Here is a 22,314-nt window from a genome sequence, read left to right on the forward strand (position 1 = left end):
ATACCATGTTGAGACTGAAAATGCAGCTTCTACAATCTAGTTATACTCCCAGGTTAGTATCTATGTTTTTAAACTTTTATATAGGTCTCTGATCCTAATATACGGCATGAAATATACATTTAACGTCATATGCTGTATTATTCCTTTTTCTGCCACTGGCTTAAAGATCTATTTTTTTTTTCATAGGCTAAACATATTAACATCTGGAGAAAGGCTGCTTTATCTGCTGATCAGGAATGGAGGCAGAACCCTAGAGAAGGAAGCAGGTAGAGAAACTGGAACCACAGAAGATTGACCTAGTCAGTGAGTCTGCAGGAGAGCCATCATGATGGTCACATAAGAAACTACTGGAGGGTTCCTTTCTTTCTTTCCTTTTTATGTATATGAGCATTTTGCCCGCATGTATGTCTGTGTACCACATGTATGCCTGGTGCTTGCAGATGAAAGAAGAGGTCAAATCCCTGGAACCAGAGTTATGGATGTTTCTGAGCCACTATATAGGTGCTGAGAATCAAACCTAGGTCTTCTGCAAGAGTAAAAAGTGCTCAAACTGCTGAGCCATCTCTCTAGCCCTTGCCCACTTTTCAAAAGATTTTTTTTTAATTTAATTTTTATTTTATGTGCATTAGGGTAAAGGTGTCAGATTCATTACAGACAGTTGTAAGCTGGGTGCTGGGAATTGAACCTGGGTCCTTTGGAAGAGCAGTTGGCGCTCTTTACCACTGATCCATCTCTCCAGCCCTTTTCAAAAGATTCTTAACTGTCAGGTACACAGTAAGTAACAGGTAACAGTGTTTTTTCATATGAAAACTATATTTAGGCCAAAAATATAAATGCATGACCAAAAACTGTTACTTTATCAATATGATATTATTATCTTCACTAAGAACAGTCATTTACTTCTTGGGAAAAGGATGTCTACTTGGCTGTAGTCACAGTTCCATCATTTCTACTTTCTTTGTAAGTTCAGCTTCAATGGCATCCTAGAGGAAAGAAATAAGCCATTAAGTGAAGACATGAAAGAGATGTCATCAATTCCTACTAATATTTAAAGTAAGAGAAGTAGAAAAGGAAACTATTAAATTATTTATTTATTAATTTTTTGTGACTAGGGATCAAACTGAAGAACTTAAGTATGCTAACCAAGCCCTCTACTGCCGAGCTGCATTGCCATCCCTTTGTGTGTGTGAGTATGTGTGTGTGTGTGTGCACATGTGTGTGTAAGTGTGTCCGAGGAACTGAAGTACACTAGCCAAGCCCTCTACTGCTAAGCTACACTGCCAGTCCTTGTGTGTGTGTGTGTATTTGTGTTTCTGTGTGTAGTTTTGTCTGGGTACAGTTTTCAGAGAGAGAGTCTTACTATATAGCTTTAGCTAGCCTCAAACATGCAGTAATCCTCCTGCCTTGGCCTTCTGAGTACTGATTTTTTGAGACACTGTGTACTCCCAAGCAGTTGTATTTAATCACTCAACACAGCTTTGAAATCTTAGCTCAATTTAATAATTGCTAATTTAAAAAGAAAAATTGAAGAAAACTGGGAACTACTTACTAATTCTCTCTTTGCCTCTTCAATTTTCACTTGAGCAAGAGATGGATTCTTATAAAGAAAAAACAAAACAAAGAAGGGGTCATTTTTTTTTTTAAAGATTCATCTATTAAGTATAGTGTTCTGTCTGCATGTCTACCTGCACACCAGAAGAGGGCACCAGATCTCACTATAGATGGTTGCGAACCACCATGTGGTTGCTGGGAATTAAACTCAGAACCTTTAGGAAGAACAGCCAGTGTTCTTAACCTCTGAGCCATCTCTCCAGCCAGGAATGGGCCATGTTTTGATGAATAGTTTCATAGAGGCTCTAGTTGGGATGTTGCTGATGCTATCTGGGGAAGCTCTGGACCCTTCAGGAGGAAGATGCCTTGATTTAGTTTAGGCTTCTATTACTGTGATGAAACACCATGACCAAAAATGAAGTTGGGGACAAAAGGATTTATTCAGCCCACACTTCCATATTGCCATTCATCATCAAAAGTCAGGACAGCAGCTCAAACAGGGCAGAACCCTAGAGGCAGGGCCTATGAAGGAGTGCAGTTTACTGGCCTGCTCCCCATGGCCTGCTCGGCCTGCTTCCCAGGGGCTAGTCCCTCCCCCATTAATTACTAATTACAAAAATGCCTTACAGGACCGATATAGTGGCTCATGCCTGTACTCCCAGCACTCAAGGAGGCAGAGGCAGGCAGATTTCTTTGAGTTTGAGGCCATCCTGGTCTACAAACCAAATCTAGAACAGCCAAGGCTACATAAGGAAACCCTGTCTCAAAATAAATAAATAAAATGCCTTACAGCTGCATCTTTTTTTCCCCCAGAGACAGGGTTTCTTTGTGTAGACCCCGCTGTCCTGAAACTTGCTCTGCCTCCCAAGTTCTGGGATTAAAGGTGTACATCACCACAGCCTGGCTTATAGTGGAATCGTACAGAAGCATTTTCTCAACTGAGGTCCCCCCCTCTCAGGTAAACTCTAGCTTGTGTGAAACTGACATAAAACTATCCAGCACAAGCCTGGTCCCTAGTTTCTGGGTTGGTCCCTTTTTCCAGGTCTGCCATGGCGTACTGACCCATTCTGCCTGCCTTTCCCACCACTATAGCTGAAACTATGCAAATGAGTCTTTGCTCCCTTAAGTTGTTTCTGTGAGGTGCCATGATTATAGTGATATAAAACAAAGAGGTTCACTCATAGAGGACAGCCACTTCAGTACAAGTCCTTCAAAAGACAAGGAAAGTTGGAGAGAGCACCCAGCATGCATACAATCCTGAAACTTACCAACAACTATTTGGGGACGAAGGTGTTAAAACAGGACCTTGGCAGGCAAGACTGTTGGTTTACTAAGTAATGGGACTTGCTCCCAAACCCCAGTAAGAGAACCAGCTTCTAGCCTCCATGTGTACTGTGACACCCACACCCAAAATGAATAAACAGAGTTATTGTTTCAGTCAAGGGCCACCATGCCAAGCCTGCCACTGACTTTATTTTTTTCTTATTCCTTTGGTGTTCTGGCACAAGATTTCATTCTGTCACCTGAGCTGTCTTAGAACAGTGATCCTTCTGCCTCGGCCTCTCAAGTGTTTTAAGTTACAAATTTGAGTCTCTACTCTCCATTCTGTCATTGATTTCAAACCCTTGAAACACAAACCCACTACGTGACTCCAGGAAAACCTACACAACAATTACCGGCATTAAATCTAAATAGGACTCCAATTTCTTCTTCAGAGGTATAGTCTGTTGTTTTAGTTCCAATAGTTTCTGGAAATGCAAAAAGAGTTACATAGTAACAGAAATAGCCACAAAACAACTACACAGTGGTCATTACTGAAATAAAATAAAGCATTACTATTTAGGTATTTACTTATTTGTGGTGCTAGCAATGGGATGCAATTGGGAAGCTAGCTATGGCTTCCCGATGCTTGGCCAGGGATCTGTCACTGAGCTATACTCTTCACTCCACAGGTATTTTAAATAAAGAATCAAACAATTTCATATAGATCACCTCATTTCTAATAGAAGCAATACTTTTCAAAAAATGTTTAAAGTAAGAACACTGTAATCCTACTTATTTAGTATAAGACAATAGAGGCTAGCAAGATGGTACAGGGGTAAAAACACTTACAGCCAAGCCTTGTAAAGTATGGTTTTTAATTTTTATTTTATTTTACTTTAGGGTATAGATTTTTGGCTTGCTTGTTTGTACCTTTTTTATGTGCTTACGGAGAGCAGAATGGGGCAATGAGTCCCCTGAACCTGGCACTCCAGATGGCAGTGGATGGCCATGCAGTGCTAGGGGGACAACCAGGGTCCTCTGCAAGAGTGCAAGTGTCCTAGCCACAAAGCCATCACTCCAGCCTGCTCTGTTTTTAAAATGTATTTTACGTGTGTGGAGCTCACTGATGACAGAGGCTAGACAACCAGCTCGGGAGTCCCCAAGCTCATCACATCACCTGGGAATCCTGTCCACACTTACATGTGTGGACAAGATGGGTGCCACGTGTAAGGGCTTGAATGCCTGACTTGACTCTGGAGCTGCTGCTCAGTAGTTGCATAACCTTAGGCAAGTTACAGATCTTCCCTGTAGTCCCTCATCTCGAGAGAGGACTAATAATATGGGAACTGCTTGTCTCTGGTCATTTTCATTCCCTAGTGCTGGGTAACAGACATGTACAGCCACACCCAGCTCTTATATGGGTGCCAGAGGTCCAAACTGAGGTAAGCACTTTCCCAACAACTGAGCCGTCCCCTCAGCCTGGGACCTGCACTGTTACCGTACATCTGAGACACAGCAGCAGAGGGCCCTCCACACTTGTGGCCCCTGGATCTTAGACTTCGTAGCCTTCAGATTCATGAACCAAATCAACTCCTATTTTGACTGCTCATAAATGATCCAGTCTGTGGGAATCTGTTACAGCAGCAGAGGACAGGCTAGGACAAGAAGCTTACCTCTGAAAGTGCCACTAGTGACCGGTGAGACAGAGACGCATCCATGCCTCTGGCTGAAAGCTGCTCCTACAGTATGAGAAAGAGAGTCCGGTTGAAAGATCACCTTGAAGGTAACCACCATGAAAATTCTTTAAACATGTAATGAAGAATAGCTACAGATCACAAACTAAAAAGCACACATGCATCTAAGCTAGTTTATGTTACTGGGAATCCCATCTAGACTCACATGTGGGAGTATAAGTAGAAGGGTTTGAATGCCTGACTCTAAACAGAGTCAGGTTACAGAGCTGCTGCTCAGCAGTTACGTAACCTTGGGAGAGTTAGATATTCCCTTCATTGTCCTCATCTACGGAGAGGACTGGCAATGCTTCCCACTGCAAGGACATAGGTCTAAGAGCAGCTACACACAGGTCTTCATACACACCTCTGCAGCTTTGATTCCAAACCTGAACTCCGCTGCCTTTGCCTTCAGGAAGTCCATGTTCTGAAGACGACTATCAACTTTGGTCCTTTCTGCAGACAGATGCAGCTCTGCCTTCTTGACATCTCTTCCAAAAGTAAAATTAAAGCATATTTTTCTTCTCAGTAAACGATTATTTGAAAAACAAGAAAATAAACTCGCTCTTTTGGGATTCAGCTCTGGCTTAGCCAGTGTAGAAGAGCTACTTGCCAGCTATTCCATCACAAGTTTACATCCAGACTACAAGGCATTCTTCAGGGCACTGCCCCTGCCATGTTGCCATGTGGGACTTTTCTCAATGAACACAAAATAACGTTAACATTAACCTATAACAATTACTCTTAGACAAACTAAAGCTTCTTTTCAAAAAAGTGATTTACTATATCCTAAGAACCTCTCCACTGTATGTGACATGACACAGTGCCTGACACACACATTTTCATTATTTGTTGAATACATCCGATGTTACCAAATTATCCTGCATTTACATCAACACTGACCACTGGCTGTAATCTCTGGGGCAATAAGAACCTAAAGGCTCAGAGCATCAAAGAGAAACATTAAAGCTGTAGTAAAAAAGCACACCAAAATATGGACTTTATGTGGTAGTTTGTGAGTTAAGATTTTTAAAAATTATAAAACTCCACATTTTTACTATTGCAACTACAAAGGGTGATAAACTGTATAGAGTAAAATGTGAAAGTCTGCACCGAAGCACATCATGAGTTGTTCAGGCAGCCATGGACTTCTGCTGCTCCTCCCTCAGCCTTCCAGCAACTGGGATTATGGGTCTGTGCCATCATGCCCCACTTGACCAGGTCCTACGGAGGTTACTTTATAGTTCAAAATGGCAACATTTCAACTCACTCTCGTAGACGTTTTTCTAACACTAATGTTGCAGTCAGACTCTTTTCAAGTTTTCCCAATTCAAGCTTGATTTCTTCACTTTTGGATTTGGTACGGAAAAGGTCAGAGGTCAAATCATTCACTGCAGGGATAAAACTGAAAGAGGAACTTGGTCACACAGATAGGCCCAGAACAAGCACAGCCTAAAATCAATCTTCTCTACATAATCACACTGTTCCATCCTTTATACTGCTCTCGCCTGCTGTTAGCACTGCCTGACAACTCCCATTTCCCTTCAAAAGTTAGGTAAGGCAGGGTGTGACGGTACACACCTTTTTCCCAAGACTCAGAGGGGCAGGCAGATCGCCAAGAATCCCAGTCTATATAGTGAGTAGTGACTTCAAGGCTAACCAGGGATACATAATGAGACCCTGTTTTAACAAAATAAAAACAAAACAACCAAACAAAAACTCTAAAAACCAACCAAACAAAAACCCCCAAACTTGTGACTTTTGTCTGTGCTCACCAGAGATAGCATCTTTAGTCTTACAGTGCAGCTGTTACACTATGGTAGAATTCTCTCCATTGTCCTTCTCTCTCATTTGACTAAGCAGTTACTCTCCTTGAAGGTCATGTCTGCTTCCCTATACAGTCATATTTGGTGCCTGTAGAACTGATTTGGTCTACACTGATGCTGCCGTGTAGTCTCTATGTTCTTACAACACTACTCTTCAAGCATTATATAAATCTCAAACTTTATACTGGCAGTTATGCGCAGTGTTATGTGTTCTTTTCTGATCATGGTCAGTTGCAGTAATAATCCTAGCTAAGAAATGACCACCAACAGTTGTCATATGGACTTTGGAGCCAGATTTGCTTAGGATCCCAACTCTGAAGAAGTTATTTAACCTTCACTCCCTGAGCTTCTGTTCCCTCTGGGGACTGGTGGAATTACGTCATTATATAGGTGTCTTAGAAACAATGAGTATTCTTACCTTATTCAGTGTTGCATACAAACAAGATTTACCATGCTCAACCAAATCACTTAACCTACTACTTTTCCTGTTTGTTTATTTCTTGGGGGAAGATTCTTATACAGTCCATACTGGCCTCAAACTCCCTAAGATGCTGAAGATGATGTCCTTGACCTTCTGATCCTCTGCCTCCACCTCCTGGGTGCTGGACTTATTACAGGTATATACCCACAGATGCAGTTTCCAGCTAGTCTAGTTTGCTCTATAGTTATGTGATAAACACCAGGACCAAAAGCAACATAGAAAGGGGTTTATTGAGCTGAGCGATGGTGGCGCACGCCTTTAATCCCAGCACTCAGGAGGCAGAGCCAGGTTGATCTCTGTGAGTTCGAGGCTAGCCTGGTCTACAAAGTGAGTTCTAAGACAGCTAGGACTGTACCCTGAGAAACCCTGTCTCATAAAAACAAAACAAGGGTTTATTTCATCTTACACTTGCAGGTCACAGTACATCACTGAGAGCAGTCGGGGCAGAAACAATGAACACTACTTAATTACTGGCTCCACCTCTCTGGCTTCTGCTCAGCTAGCTTTCTTATACAGCCATGACTACCCACCCCTGGTACTGCTGAGCTAACTAGAATTCAGCACACAAAAACAAACCAACAAACAAAAAAAAACTATACCCAAACCAACCAACCAAACAAACAAACAAATTACTTCAACACTTTTGTATTTATTGCTAATCTTTTATGCAGAATTACTGTGAGAACCAAAAGATCCTTATGTCAAGGCCTTACAGAACACTCCCCTATGGGAACACAGACCAAAAGCATTACAATAATTACCTTGCTATTGAAGTATCCTTTGTTTCCAGGGCTACTGCACTGTCGACCAGTGCATTCAGAAACCTGGAACCAGTGTTAGACAGATTAGCAGGGGAAAAATTCACACTCTCCATGAGAAAGTCTTGAAGACGTTTGGCTGAAATGATAAAAGAATTATTTTATGTTATCTTAGATGTTTTGTCCTTTTTGGTTTTTAAACTTTTATTATATATTATATATATATATATATATATATTTGGTTTTGTTTGTTCAAGATTTCTTTTGAGCCAGGTATGGTGGAACATACCTTTAATCCCAGCACTCCAGCACTCCAGAGGCAGGGGCATGTGTATCTCTGATTATTTTTTTAATTTAAATTTATTTTTTATAATTTATTCACTTTACATCCCCATTGTAGCTTCCTCCCTCATCTCCTCCCAGTCCTACCCTCCCTGATTTCAAGGCTAACCTGGTCTACAGAGAGTTCCAGGACAGCCATGGCTACATACACACAAAAAACACGGTGTGTGGGGGGGCAAACCAAATAATTAACTTATCTGTAATTATGTGTATATGTATGAGCATGTATACTTTGGGTACAGGTGCCCGTGGAGGCCAGAGGCATAGGAACCCCTGGAGTTGGAGTTATAGGCAGTTGTAAAGCATCCAATGGGGTCGTTGGGAACCAACCTGTTCAATCTAAACAAAAGTAGGAACCATGAGAGGTTCCTATGGTGATGGAATTACTCTGCTCTCCACTGTGGGAGTATTCTAGACTGTTCAGATGGCATACCAAGCCAGGTGGTGGTGGCACATGCCTTTAATCCAGCAGAGGCAGGTGGATTGTGTGAGTTTGAGGCCAGCCTAGTCTACAGAGCTAGTTCCAGGACAGCCAGAACTACACACATAAACAAAAAAAGTCTCAAAAACAAACAAACAAAAAAACATGGCTCATCAAACAGATTCCATGCTAATTTTAAAAGACACTATTGGAAAAAGTGTCTTTTAAATATAATTAAATTAAATATAATTGTACTATATTCAAAATATCATATAGGGTCTGGAGAGACATCAAGCTCTTGAGACAAGGTCTCTCTATGTAGCCCTGGTTGTCCTGGAATTCTATCTAGGCTAGGCTAGACTTGAACACATAGATATCCACCTGTGTCAGTTTCCCCAGTGCTGGAATTAAAGGTGTGTGGCACTGTGCCCAGTTAGAGCACTTGCTCTTGCAGAAGACACAGCTCCTGGGATCCACATAGTGGCTTATAATCACACCTAACTCCAGTTCCAGGGGATCTGACACACTCTTCTGACCTCTACAAACACCAGGAGCACACAGGGTACATATACACACTTGTAGGCAAAACACTCGTACATAAAAAATAAATCTACATTTAAAAATTATATACAACAAATGTCCCTAGCTTGGCTAAACATAGGGCAAGGAGATCTTGCTTCCTCTGCTGTACTGTCATCCTCAAAAGTTTCTTATTTTGTTCAGGCAGAATGAGCAGAAATTTACTATGGAAAAATAAGACAGAACCCTTGAGTGGGAGGGCTTCCACAGAAGGCATATCTCAGATGTACCACTGTTCTCACTCTTCACTTTCTCATACTACTTATGACTAACAAGAAAGAGGAGAAAGAAAAAAAACTTGTTTGAGACAGTCTTGCTATGTGATCCAAATTGACACTGCAGTCTCCTACTTCAGCCTTCTGAATGCTGGGATTACAAATGTGCACCATCATGCTTGGCTTAGCAGAAAATTTCAAAGCAAGTCCACGATATATAGCCTGTGGTGATTTGTCCAAGTCTCACATTTCATGGCTGCCATCTTTGGTGTCCCCCAAGCTATGTAAGGGGAAGAATTGCAGGTATCTTTTACGGTAGGCTAAGAGGCTTTTGTTTTGTTGAACTCACAGATATCTTCCTGCCTCTGCTGGGATTAAAGGCATTCCTCTCCCAAGCCCCAACCCTGCAAATTTAATTATCTTTTAGGTTTCACTGTTTTAAGAAGGCATGCTATACTGAAATTTCTAACTTGGAAGTTATTATAACAGAAGAGAATCTAATTTGTCTAAAAGAGAATAATGATAATAATACAAGTACTACTTGGATTATAGACTACTTGTAGTATAGACTAAAACACTAACATTTTAGTGTTATAAAATTTAGTTACTTCTACTACCTTTTTCAAAGCTTTAGGCATAAACTCACCTTCTGATTCATATTCACTTGCTTTCTGTTTTAAGTCCTCTATTACCAGGTGGATGTCCCTGTCCCGAATCCTGTTGCGTTCTGAAAGGTGATATAAAATTTCTGTCGTCCGTGGGTTCACCTCATATGGTGGAATGGGATGGTCTCCAAATATTTTTTTCAACCACGCAGCAACCTTGCCATTAAAAAGTAAGCCTTGTTATAACAGCATCTGACAAACTGAGTGCTCCGCAGCAAACTAAACATTTTCTGTGACTATTCAGGTGTCCTGCTGATTCACATCCTGACTTGTCAACAAGTGAGTAGGCAAACGAAGTCTAAATTACCAAAGAACATCACTCTTCCCCAAAGCTGCAAACGAAGCACTGGCAAAAACAAACAAACAAACAAACAAACAACAAAAAGAACCTGCCTCTCTTGGAAGATCTTAATAATCGAACGTGAAAGCAAAATAGACTGATTATTAGTATACGATCTGAAAAGCTAGTCGTCCCCAACACATCCTAAACCCCACCAGTGCTAGAAGGGTTCCGGACTTCAGTCTGGCTGCAGCCCAGTGGTTTACATTCTTCACATTCTAGACTGAAGCAGCGGTGAATAAAGGAGGTTGGCCTGCAAGGTGGGTTTGTGTTCGGAATCCCACCCCAGCCCGAAGCCAGAAGCTCCATACAGCGGCTGGGACACCAGGGGAAGGGGAGGGCACAGCCTCCTCAGGGGGGTCCGGCCCCGCAAAGGGTCTCAAGGCCGCACCATGAAGTCGGGGCAGAAACAGTAGGGACAGCAAGTGCCGAGACCGGCCGATGCGCGGCCCCGGGAAGGCTAAGCGGGTTCCCGACCCAGCTCCGGGTGTCACCTGCGATCCTCTATCTTCCGGCGCTGCCATGGCCGCCGCTCCCGCCAGCTCACTCTCAAAGCCTCGCGGGGAACGCCCAGGCTCCGCCCTCTCACCGTTGGGCCCACCCCTCTGGGCCGAGAATTCTGGGAGTTTTGGTTTTTACTGATTCCAGGACAATGAACCCGTGCTGCTCTAAGAGCCTGGTTTGGCTGCATAACCTAGCTCTGAGCCCTCTGTGTTATAATCATCAAAATGAGAAGAACTCCTAGAAACAAGCTGTTTTTTTTGTTTGTTTGTTTTGTTTTATTTCTTATATTTCTCGCTTGAGCCAAGTTGTCTTAAAAAAAATACCTGCAACTTTGAGTTTTTAGTCGGCAGATAGTGTTGATTCCACATTGATTGCATAAATCTAATAATTTCTTTCATGGACATTATGGCACACGCTTGTAATCCTAGCAGTAGGCAGGCTGAGACAGGAGGATTGCCAAGAGCTCAAGGCCAGCTTCTGTTATACAGTGATAACTGTAAGTTTCATATCATCCTGAGCTATGGCTTTAGAGTGTCACAAACAAACACACTCAAAAAACTCTCAGGGATTGGACTCCATAATTGGGAGTAGGGTGAGGAAGAAATTGAGGAAGTCCTGGGCTGAATCCCCAGCAGAGCACACACTGTATGTGGTAGCATCCTCCAGAAATGTAAAGCCATCTTCAACCTTGACGCAACCAGAGTTACATAAGACCCTATCTCAAAAACAACACGAAATTAAATGTTTATTCTACTCTGGCATAGGAGCTGCAGCAATCTTTTTGTTGTTGTCATTTTGTTTTTCAAGACAGGGTTTCTCTGTGTGTAGCCCTGGCTGTCTTGAATCACTCTGTAGTGTAGACCAGGCTGGTCTCGAACACACGAACACACAAAGATCAACTTGCTCCCGGAGCACGCTAGCACTGAGATTAAAGGCGTGTGCCACCACTGCCCAGCCAACTACAGCAATCTTAACATTAGTTTCTGCTGTCAAGTGTTTAAATGTCCTCAGGATTTACTTATTTAAGTTTATTACATTTTAATATGTGTGGGGATAGGGTGGGGGTGTCAAAGCACAACTTTCAGGAATAGATTCTCCCCTTCCACCACGTGGATCCCTGGATCAGACTTAAAGATAAAACTTGGGATCCAGCCTTGAAAGCAAGCACCTTTGCCTGTCAAGCCATCTCTTTGGGATTTCTCATGTAGCCCAAGGTGGCCTCAACGTTGCTATGTATCAGAGAATGACTTTGAACTCCTGGTATGTCTTCCTCTTTATCCCATTACCTCCTGTCATGCTGTAATTACAGGCCTTATACCACCATGTTCATCGTTAGAATGTTTTCAATGGTTAAAATGGTTAACAGGCTACATAATGAGACCTTGTCTCAAAAAAAAAAAAAAAAAAGAAAAGAAAATTAAAGATGATTGACAGCATCTGTCTGTTGTGCCTTTCTTCTAATTCAGTTCTTGCCACCTCTAAAGCTCTGAATTCCCTCCAGTACTCTGTATTTTACAGTATGAGGAATTCTTTACATTTATACATCAATGCCTGGTTTGCTATGCTTTTATATTTTTGTTCAGTGATCATTCCTCATGCCTACCTTGTTCTTTGAGACAAGGTCTCTCACCAGGACCTGGAGCTGGCCAATTAGTTTGGCTGGTTGGCCAGTGAGCCACAGGAACTTTCCTGCCCTTGCTTCCTTGGCCCTGGGATTCAGGTGAGACCCATGACTGGCTTTTTTACCTGAGAAACAAACGTGGATTGTTATTATTGCAAATCCTCTGAAACTGGTGAACATATTGTTTTCCCTGCTTTCACATTAAAACACACAGGCTAAATGACTTGGCCCAGGTTAGGTAGTACAGCTAGAATTTGACCATCATGTCTGGCTCCACCTGAGAGTTTCACTGTCCAGGCAACCTCATGGAAGCACCTATAGTATACTATGGGACTAGCGAAGCAGATAGGCCAAAGAAGGATTCTTGCATTCAACTTCCTAGTATATGTGATCTATTTATTTGTTTGTTTGTTTATGTGCATCGGTGTTTTGCCACATGTATGTCTGTGTGAGGGTGTCAGATCTTGGCATTGTGAGCTGCCATGTAGGTACTGGGAATTGAACCCAGGTCCTCTGAAAGAGCAGTCAGTGCTCTTAACCACTGAGCCATCTCTCCAGCTCCATATATATGAGATTTAATTATGAAATTGTGATTGTGACAAGATTTCATTTTCTAAACTGTATGGACATTTTAAATGCCACTGGGCATAGTGGCATGAGCATGGACTGAGGAAGGAGGGTATGGCTTTGAAGTGAGCCTGGGATACACAGCCCGACACTGTCTCAAAACAGAGGAGAAAGCTCAAGATCTGCCTAGGCTCCGAGAGAGGTCACGGCTAAAGGTCAAAAGAAGTAAAAAGGAGGTTGGAGATGGAGTACAGTGATAGAGTACTTGTCAAGCATTCCAGAAGCCCTAGGTTCAGTCCCTAGTACCACCAGGAAAGAAAATAAGACACCTGATAAATATAATAATGGAGAGCTGGAGAAATAGCTCTGAGGCTAAGAGCACTGGCTGCTCTTCCAAAGGTCCTGAATTCAATTCCCAGCAACACTTGGTGGCTCATGGCTATCTATAAAAAGATCTGGTGTCCTCTTTTGGCATGTAGCTGTACGTGCAGACAGAACACTATACATAATAAACAACTCTTAAAAAATCAATATAATCAACGTTTCTAGCAGCCCAGCACTGTAGTTTGTGATGTCATCATGTGTTTTCTTTAAGGTGCTGGAGACTGAGCCTAGGAATGTAGATGTCAGGCAAGCACTCTGTTAGGCTACTTTCAAAGCCTCCCTCCTTTATTCTTGGTGTGTGTATGCACACAAGTGAGTATGTACATGTCTACGTTCACGGGCTAATGGTGCTTATGGACATATGAAAGTCAACCACAGTCATCTGTTGAATGAATGATTGATATTTAATATTGATTCATATAATTATTAAGGCACCAGTTATTCCTTAACCTGCATTTTATAAATAAAAGACACAAAACCCTGTTAGATTTTGTTTGTTTGTTTGTTTGTTTGTTTGTTTTTCAAGACAGGGTTTCTTTGTGTAACAGTCCTGGCTGTCCTGGACTTGCTTTATAGACCAGGCTGTCCTCGAATTTACAGAGATAATCCTGCCTCTGCCTCCTGAGCACTGAGGTTACAAGTGTGCGCCAGCACCTCCTGGCTAACCTGTTAGATTTCTGGTAAGACTTAATGCCCTGGGGCTGGGCAGGTATTATTAACCCTCTACGCTGTCTTGCCTATGTCTCAGCCACAATCCCCATAAATACTTGTACTTGTTTTCCATTTGGGCCGCTTCTCTCATCATGCCAATCTTCAGCGCAAGCTCCTCCCAGCCGCATGCTTCTAGTTCACACTAACCCATGGTGACCTGCCCCTTCCTCTTCTTTCTCTTCTCCTCATGATCTCTCCCAGAACCTTGGCTCCTGCCTAGCCCAGGAGTAGGTAACTTTATTTGACAACCAGGGACAGTTTGGCAGGTAAGGTTTACACCATGTCATTTTGGATAAGTGAGAATTTCCTTGTAAGGATCTTGGGGAGGGGCAAACAATTAACATTTGATACATAATAGCGGCAGATCAGCCCCAACAGTTATTCCTCAGGAGATGCCTACCACGTTCTTTGAGACAAGGTCTCTCACCAGGACCTGGAGCTGGCCAATTAGTTTGGCTGGTTGACTGGTGAGCCACAGGAACCTGCCTGACCTTGCTTCCTCAGCACTGGAATTAAATTGTGTGTCACCATGATTGATCATTGTAGTTACATGTCCATCAGTTTACCTAACGAGTTTTTATTTGTTTGGTTTTGTTTTTGTGACAGTTTCACATAGCTCAGGCTGTTCTCAAACTTAGTTTGGAGCTGAAGATAACTTTAAACTCTTGATCTTCTTGCCTCCCTCCACCTCCCAAATGCTTGCATTGAAAGTATGTTTTCAGCTTCTTCCTTACCCTTTTTGTTTCAAACATATCTCTGCTCAGGAAGTAAAATTTCAGGTAAGCTGGTACACCCCAGAATGTGGTTTGCCAGCAGCAAACAGAGGCAGTAGTCAGGTGGGAGCAGGGGCCCTCTGGTGTAACAGGCCTTGATACGGGGACCCTTAACAATGTGTTACAGTTTTTGTATAGAAATCTTTCTTCAGATGCTGCCCCTCTCTTTCTGTCCTGGCTATGCTGTTGCATCATGATGAGCTGCACTGTGGAGCAGTTTCCTCAGAAGGGAAACTCATTACATAGTCAAGGATGACCTTCTACTCCCCATCTCTTTACTTTACTTGGGGATTACCAGCATCTGCCACCACAGGTGGCTGTTGTGTAGGGGTCCCAAGAGTGATGGTGCTGGCACACTGGTAGTCTGGGTGGCTGTTTTTTGATTGATGGTCCTTTCGTTCAAAGCAGCCAGTGCAGCCTGAAAGAGACCAACAGCACTCGGTTAGGAGTCAATTGCTCTGTCTGCCGAAATTGTTGTTTATTTAGAGGAAAATTACCATCAGAAGAGGTGCTTACAATAAGAACTTTAAGAATGTATCACGGGGGGGGGGGGGACTGGAAAGATGGCTCAGAGCTTAAGAGCACAGTCTGCTCTTTCAGAGGTCCTGAGTTCAAATTCACGGCAACCACATGGTGGCTCACAATCATCTATGAGATCTGGTGCCCTCTTCTGGTGTGCAGGTGTGGTGGTCCCAGTATTCAGAAGGCTGGAGCTGGCGGATTGCCATAGGTTTCAAAAAAAACTCAAAATGAATAAGCAAAATTAGTAAATAAATAAAATAAAAATAAAAAAATTAATATTTATAATAACACTAATAGTGACTTTAATTCTTATTGCATTTATTTGGTGAGTATATGTGTTTCAGAGAGAGAAAGAGATAGAGAGAGAGAGAAAATGAATTATTTCCATTTTACTCCAAAAGACAAAGTATAACGGAATCTCCAGGGTCACAAAATTAGTTGTTGGCAGAAGAAAATCTGAGCCTTATCTGAATCTGAGTGGTACTTTTTGATTTTGGACCATGCTCTGCAGGTTTGTCAACCACTCTACTGAAACTCCTGGTGATGGCTAGAATTTAGGAACCTATGTAATTTAAACAGGATTCTTCCTACTGCCCTCCCTGACCGGGGAATTAAACCAAAGCCTTCTGCACCCTAAGCAGGTACTCTACTATTGAGATTTGTTTTCGGCCCTTTTACTGATTGGTTGATTGACAAGCTCTTGCTTTTACCAGGCTGGCCTTGAGTTTGTTCATCTTCATTCTTTAAATTCCCCATCAGTCAGGCTAGCTGGGATTACAGGCCTGAGCCCTCAGGCCCAGCTTCCCTGAAAAGATTCTTTTAGATCAAAGAACTTCAATTTTTTCATTTGTGCTATCAAATCTCTTATAATATTTGGGTACGTGGGCTGAAGAGATGGATCAAAGATTAAGAGCAGTAGCTGCTCTACCAAGAGGACGCAGGTTTGATTCCCAACACCTACATGGTGGCTAAGAACCATCTTGTAACTCAAGTTCCAAAAGATCTTAGAGCTTCTCTGAAGTCACCAGGTACACGTGGTGCAGGGACATACATGCAAAAAAAACATCTAACTACATAATGAAATAAAACTTTTTAATTCAAGAAAAGATTTAGATATTAAAACCCAAATCGGGGGCCAGTAAGATGTCTCAGTGGTTAAAGTGCTTGTACGCCAACGCCAACCCTGACCTGAGTTTGTTTTTCAGGATCCACATTCGGTGGAAGGAGAGGACTGGCCTCTGGGCTCCACAAGTATGCCTTGGCACACACACATACACATCACACACACTAATAATAATAGGCACTTTAAGTGGCTTCAGATTGTTCTCAGGGCCTGAAGATTAACCCCTCTTGGGTGGGTGACTGCGCAGGAGTTCCGCCGACCCGGACTGCCAGAGCATGCAGGGTTACCCCACCGGCACTATTAATCCTGCTCACAATCTAAGCAGTCGGCCACAGGTTGACGCCCACTTCAGGGACATTTCTCCTCTGGTTCCGCTACTCACGTGGTCGCCCAGGACAACTGCAAGGTCGATTCAACAGAGCAAAAATAAAAATGATGAATGCAAGGAGGAGGCTGGAAACAACTGATTCGTTCACTTTTAGTTCTAAATTTAAAAAGAAGAGTTATTATTACTTTTTTAAATAACCATTAAAAAAAAAAAAAGATTTGCGTCCGGAGGTGAGGGAGGAGGCAGTACTTCCGGGTCAGGGGGGGCTGGCTGCCTTGACCTTCCTCCGCGCTCGGCCATTTTGTGCCAGTCGTCCGGAGGCTGCGGCTGCAGAGGAGCTCCCGGAGAAGCTGCAAGGATGCTGTCCGTGCGCGTCGCCGCGGCCGTGGCCCGTGCCCTCCCTCGCCGGGCGGGACTGGTGAGCCGGGGCCTGGGCAGGCGGGCGCGGACGCGGGCACCGGCTCTCTGCGGAGCGCTGCGGGGCTGTGTGCTGCGGGGCTGGGGCGGACGGCGCCATCTTGCACCGTGGCTGCTCGGCTGCGCGGACGGCGGAAGGGCACTTCTGCAGGCCTTCGGGGCGCGGTGGTGCAGGGATCCGTGACCTCGGCGTTGCTGTGCAAAGGGGCTTTTGGAGGATCTGGTCTTGGGGTGGGGGCCGGCCTAGGGTCGAGCCTAGGGTCAAGGTCAGGGTTTGTGAGCGCTGCCTGTCTGGCCTGCTCAGAGGCTTGTTCCTGGGGTCTGGCTCCGCTGAAGGTCAAAGGAGCTGTCAGCAGCTTTGTGCAGGAGCGTGAGGAGAGCTTGACATTGTATGAAGGTCAGCAGGCCCGAGCATTTCACCTTTGCTCGGAGGTCAGTTCAAGGGGAATAAATGAAAGTGACCCTTTGAGTTGTCGGCTAGTTACTCGGTGCTGAATACGGAAAAGATCGTGAAACATCGCGCGGTGCGGAAACAGTTTGTGTGGTTTACACCATCAACGACGGTGAAAAATTTGTAAATGGACTAGATTAGGCATAAGACCTCGAGGTTCTTTGACATTTTAAAAGATTTTGTCCTTGAGTTGAGTTGTCTGCCTCATGTTTAAAGAGTTGTAAAATAGACCATAAGGTCGGGAAGTATCCCCGACAGTCGGTGTCCTTACTAATGATCTCCCATGATGCTGAGAATAACTCTTAAAAAGAAAAAAAAAGTACGGCCTTTAAGTCCTATATAAGTATTTTACCTTTTCATTATAAAAGCAATCTGGATTTAAAAGGCGAAATAATATACTGCTCTCCAACACTGGCAGTTTTCTGTTGGGGGAAAAAACATGTTTAAAAAAGATTTGTATTGGTTCCCATGAAAAACTAGCAGATTCAAAATAGCAAAATCACAGTGTCCGAAGTAGAAAGAAAAATTACAGGGGTCCAGGTTCCACTTTACTGCTGGATTTAGTCCACAGTGGAAAAAAAAAATCGTATTTTCTAAACTAGCTGCAGCATTGATTTGCTCACCCAGTATCTGCCTGAAAAAAAAAAAAAAAAAAAAGGAAGAAAAATAGGAACAATACTGAAGTTCTCCCCATTAGGTAGTGGTTATCTTACTGATGTTTCCACAACTCAGTTGAAAAATAACATCAAAATAGTAATGCCTAGCTGTCCTTGAGAAAGAGTGTCTTAACAATTGTATTTGACAAAAAGCTTTCTGTAGGCTGTGTACCAGCAATAGCAATAATAGATGCATGTATCGCATCATGCTTTCCTGTGTAATTGAACCATCAACTTTTAGGCAAGATTTGCTGTCTGATCAGCCTCAGCCCATATTTAAGCTTGTCAGTTTTGTGGGGTCTTTGCTGCTTCTTGTGCTGTGTTTGAGACTGGGTCGTGCTCTCCAGTTCTGGGTGGCCTGAAATATGCTGTATGAACCAGTGTGGCTTCAAATTTCAGGTGATCTCCTGCCTTTGCCTCCTGAGTGCTAGGATTACAGGCATGCACACCACCCCATCCAGCTCCTGAAGGCTGGGTGTGTTTAATGCCTGTGCAGGTACATGAGTGTAGCCTATGTGTGATGAAAGCTTTTAAAGAATCAGATTGGTTAAAGAATGTTTTTGTACTAGGTCTCCAAAAATGCTTTGGGGTCATCCTTTATTGCTGCAAGAAATCTCCATGCCTCCCACACTCGACTTCAGAAGACTGGTAAGTCCGGTTTTAAAAACTACATCGTGAAGACCCCCCACTTTGAATTTAATCATCATATACCAAATGTAAAATGCCTTATCTTGATAGATTATTTTTGTCTAATGAAACTATACTTTTCTGTTACGCAGTATGGTCCCCCCTCCCACAGTGTGGTTTTTTAATGATTCCTTTTGGATGAAAACTATGCATATGTATAGGCACTCTCTGAACTGTAATTTTTTTTGAACCTCTTGTAAAAGGTATAAGAAAATGAACAATTTTTCACTGATAGGCGTTTTCAAAGACGGTCGCTTCTGTTTTATACCTGCATGTACAGTAGGGAAGAGGGGAGCCGAGCATACATAAGAAGACACTGTAGTTGGGAAGTTTCTTTGGAGATGGGCTGGAGGGCTCTTTTTCTGTTCCTCTTAGAGGTGCTAGGGATGGAACCCAGGGCTTTGTAGGCAAATACTACTCACCCCTGGCCATGTATTGTAATGTTTAAGAAAAGGGTAAATATATACATAGTGTATTTATATAGTGAGATGCGCACTAGTGCCTAGGTTCTTTTTTTAGAGATTTATTTATTTATACATATGAGCACTATTTGCATGTATGCCTGCAAGACAGAAGAGAGCATCATATACCATTTTAGATAATTGTGAGCCTCTGTGTGGCTGCTGGGAATTGAACTAGGGACTGCTAGAAGAGCAGACAGTGCTCTTAACAGCTGAGCCATCTCTCTAGCTCATGCTTAGGATCTTTACTGGGGAAATTGTGTAACTTTTTGATGTGTTTATTTTTGCACGTTATTGAACAAGCACTTGTGTTCCCGACATGGCATACATGTGGAAGTCAGTGGACAGCTCTCGAGCCAGTTCTCTTCTACCTTGTGGGTCTTGGGGCTGGAACTCTGTTTACCGGGCTTGCAGGCAACTTTACTCACTGACCATCTCAGAAGTCAGATTTTAACATAATTACAGATTCTTTAGAAATTAAGTGAGAAATGAAGGGAAAACATTAGGGCAGGGTAATATGTTACGATATTGTTTGACTTGTGAAAAAGTTTTTCTCTTAATCTCTTGAAGTTTCAGTCATTTTGACAGTGACCAATATCAACTTTATAAAACACCTTATTTACATCTACGGTGTGTATGAGCACTTTACCTAGGCTATGCGTGTGTCTGTGTGTTGGTGCTCACAGGGGGCTTCAGAGTCCCTGTAACTGGAATTTCATATAGTTGTGAATTGCCATATGGGTGATGAGAACTGAACCTAGTTTCTCTGTAGGAGCAGCAAATACTTTTAACCACTGAACCATCTCTGTAGCTCCAAGATAGTCAACATTTAAAAATAAAATTTGTATTGTGTTTTAGAATTACGTTATTATTGTGAAACTAGTTTTTGGGAAATGGGTTTTGAGAAGCTATTTGGACAAGAGTATTAAGTTGAGTGACATGTTCTCTTAGGCACTGCTGAGATGTCTTCCATTCTTGAAGAGCGGATTCTTGGAGCAGATACTTCTGTTGACCTTGAAGAGACCGGCCGTGTCTTAAGCATTGGTGATGGTATTGCCCGAGTACATGGGCTGAGGAATGTTCAAGCAGAAGAAATGGTAGAATTTTCTTCAGGCTTAAAGGTAGATTATAAAGTGGGAGTTGTGTTATTTTAGGATCTGTGGCTTTGGTTTCTCATTTAGAAATTCAGAGCTTGTCAAACATTAAAAACATTTAAGTCACAATTTGCCTCATTTCTCCCCTATTACAGGTTGTAAAGAGAATAAGCTAGAAAGATTTTGATTAAACCAAGTCCCATAGTCTCCCTTCCCCTCATATGTGCTGATAAATAAGTTGTAGCCAGTGGCAAGAAAATTGAAAATTTAGTCAACATTCACCTTGTTTCAGTAAGTTCACATCAGCTCCTTTGTAGCTGCGAAGATCATTTTATGCAAAAGCATTTGGTTATGTAAACTGAACTCTTTTCCCAGTAAGAGTAGATCCATTACTGAAAGCTAAGTCAGTGTGTAGCTGTCAGAACCTGCCGATACTTGGTGCATAGTTATTGAGCTTGTGGGGCAGCACTGCAGTGTGCCACTGTGGAGGTCAGAGCATCATATACCAACTTTCTGGAGGTTCTCTCCTACCTGTGATCATGTCAGGTCAAGCACCCACCCACCGAGCTATTTCATGAAGTCTTAACTGGAGAACATTAGTTGAGAGATAGTGAACTGAGGCGGGTGGACGGGGATATCCACCTGCCTCTCCCTGCTGCTCGCAAGCTGCCTACATTATTACTTATTAGTATGTGGAATGGAGCCGTTCTGGCTTCATGGTTTACTTGTTTGTTTTGTGCAGGGTATGTCCCTGAACTTGGAACCTGACAATGTTGGAGTTGTCGTGTTTGGGAATGATAAACTAATTAAAGAAGGAGATATTGTCAAGAGAACAGGTGCCATTGTGGACGTTCCCGTTGGCGAGGAACTGTTGGGTCGTGTAGTTGATGCCCTTGGTAATGCTATTGATGGAAAGGTGGGTTAATGCTTATTGGCTGCTGATGTGGCAAACATCAAAACTAATTACTCTTGAGGGTTTCTTTTTATTTGTTTGTTAATGCTTAATATGTTTTACAGGGTCCGGTTGGTTCCAAGACTCGTAGAAGAGTGGGTCTGAAAGCCCCTGGGATCATTCCCCGAATCTCAGTGCGGGAACCAATGCAGACTGGCATTAAGGCTGTGGATAGCCTGGTGCCGATTGGTCGTGGTCAGCGAGAGCTGATTATTGGTGACAGACAGACTGGGTAAAGACTCGAAAACCTTTTAAAAGTTCTAATCAATGATTATTCTTAGTAAGTAATTCTGGTTTTGGGGGGATAGTAAATGCTGTGTTTGTAGTGGGGCAGTAGCAGGTGATGATGGAGACCAGCAGTGGCCCAGTTGGGCCTGGAAATCCTGTGTTTCCTGACATTATGCCACTCTCTTTAAAGGAAAACATCAATCGCCATTGACACAATCATCAACCAGAAACGTTTCAATGAGGGGACCGATGAAAAGAAGAAGCTGTACTGTATCTATGTTGCCATTGGTCAGAAGCGCTCCACTGTTGCTCAGCTGGTGAAGAGACTGACAGATGCAGGTACTGGCATATTAGTCCCTTGGCCTCTCGTGGCTTCTTTATCACCGCTGAGCTTAGAACATCTACTTAACCAAAGCTGAATGTACTCTGCAATGAACAGAACAGTCTAGTGTAAATCAACAGAAACAAGAAAATGCTGTGAAGCACCTCTTAACTACGTGCTTTGTGTATTACTTCAGATTGTTTTTTGACTTTGGTTGATTTGTTTTTTTATTTTATTTTATCTTATTTCTTTATTATTCATTATTTACTATTCACTATCCTTCCTTCCTTCCTTCATTTATTTATTTATTTATTTATTTATTTATTTATTTATTTATTTATT

At 42.7% G+C, this 22,314-nt stretch overlaps 2 protein-coding genes across 2 annotated transcripts in view; one reads left to right on the forward strand and one right to left on the reverse strand.

Moving 5' to 3' along the window:
• Positions 1–630: 630 nt before the first annotated feature.
• Haus1 (HAUS augmin like complex subunit 1) lies at positions 631–10,709 on the reverse strand. Its single transcript, XM_055622995.1, has 9 exons — positions 10,666–10,709; positions 9,813–9,987; positions 7,613–7,748; positions 5,815–5,949; positions 4,912–5,035; positions 4,488–4,553; positions 3,228–3,299; positions 1,550–1,597; positions 631–983 (listed from the first exon to the last, which is right to left on the reverse strand). Exons 1-9 carry the CDS (start codon positions 10,693–10,695, stop codon positions 933–935), a joined length of 837 nt encoding a protein of 278 aa, XP_055478970.1. The 5' UTR covers positions 10,696–10,709; the 3' UTR covers positions 631–932.
• A 6,278-nt stretch (positions 10,710–16,987) lies between these two features.
• Atp5f1a (ATP synthase F1 subunit alpha) overlaps positions 16,988–22,314 on the forward strand; it is an 8,937-nt gene continuing 3,610 nt past the window's right edge. Inside the window, exons 1-6 of the mRNA XM_055622658.1 lie at positions 16,988–17,122; positions 18,798–18,876; positions 20,328–20,497; positions 21,213–21,386; positions 21,488–21,654; positions 21,841–21,989. Of these exons, the coding sequence (XP_055478633.1) occupies positions 17,063–17,122; positions 18,798–18,876; positions 20,328–20,497; positions 21,213–21,386; positions 21,488–21,654; positions 21,841–21,989 (799 nt within the window). The 5' untranslated portion in view covers positions 16,988–17,062. The remainder of the gene's footprint in view (positions 17,123–18,797; positions 18,877–20,327; positions 20,498–21,212; positions 21,387–21,487; positions 21,655–21,840; positions 21,990–22,314) is intronic.

This window comes from Psammomys obesus, unplaced genomic scaffold, assembly GCF_907164565.1.
Source record: "Psammomys obesus unplaced genomic scaffold, mPsaObe1.curated_primary_1811, whole genome shotgun sequence".
NCBI lineage: Eukaryota > Metazoa > Chordata > Mammalia > Rodentia > Muridae > Psammomys > Psammomys obesus.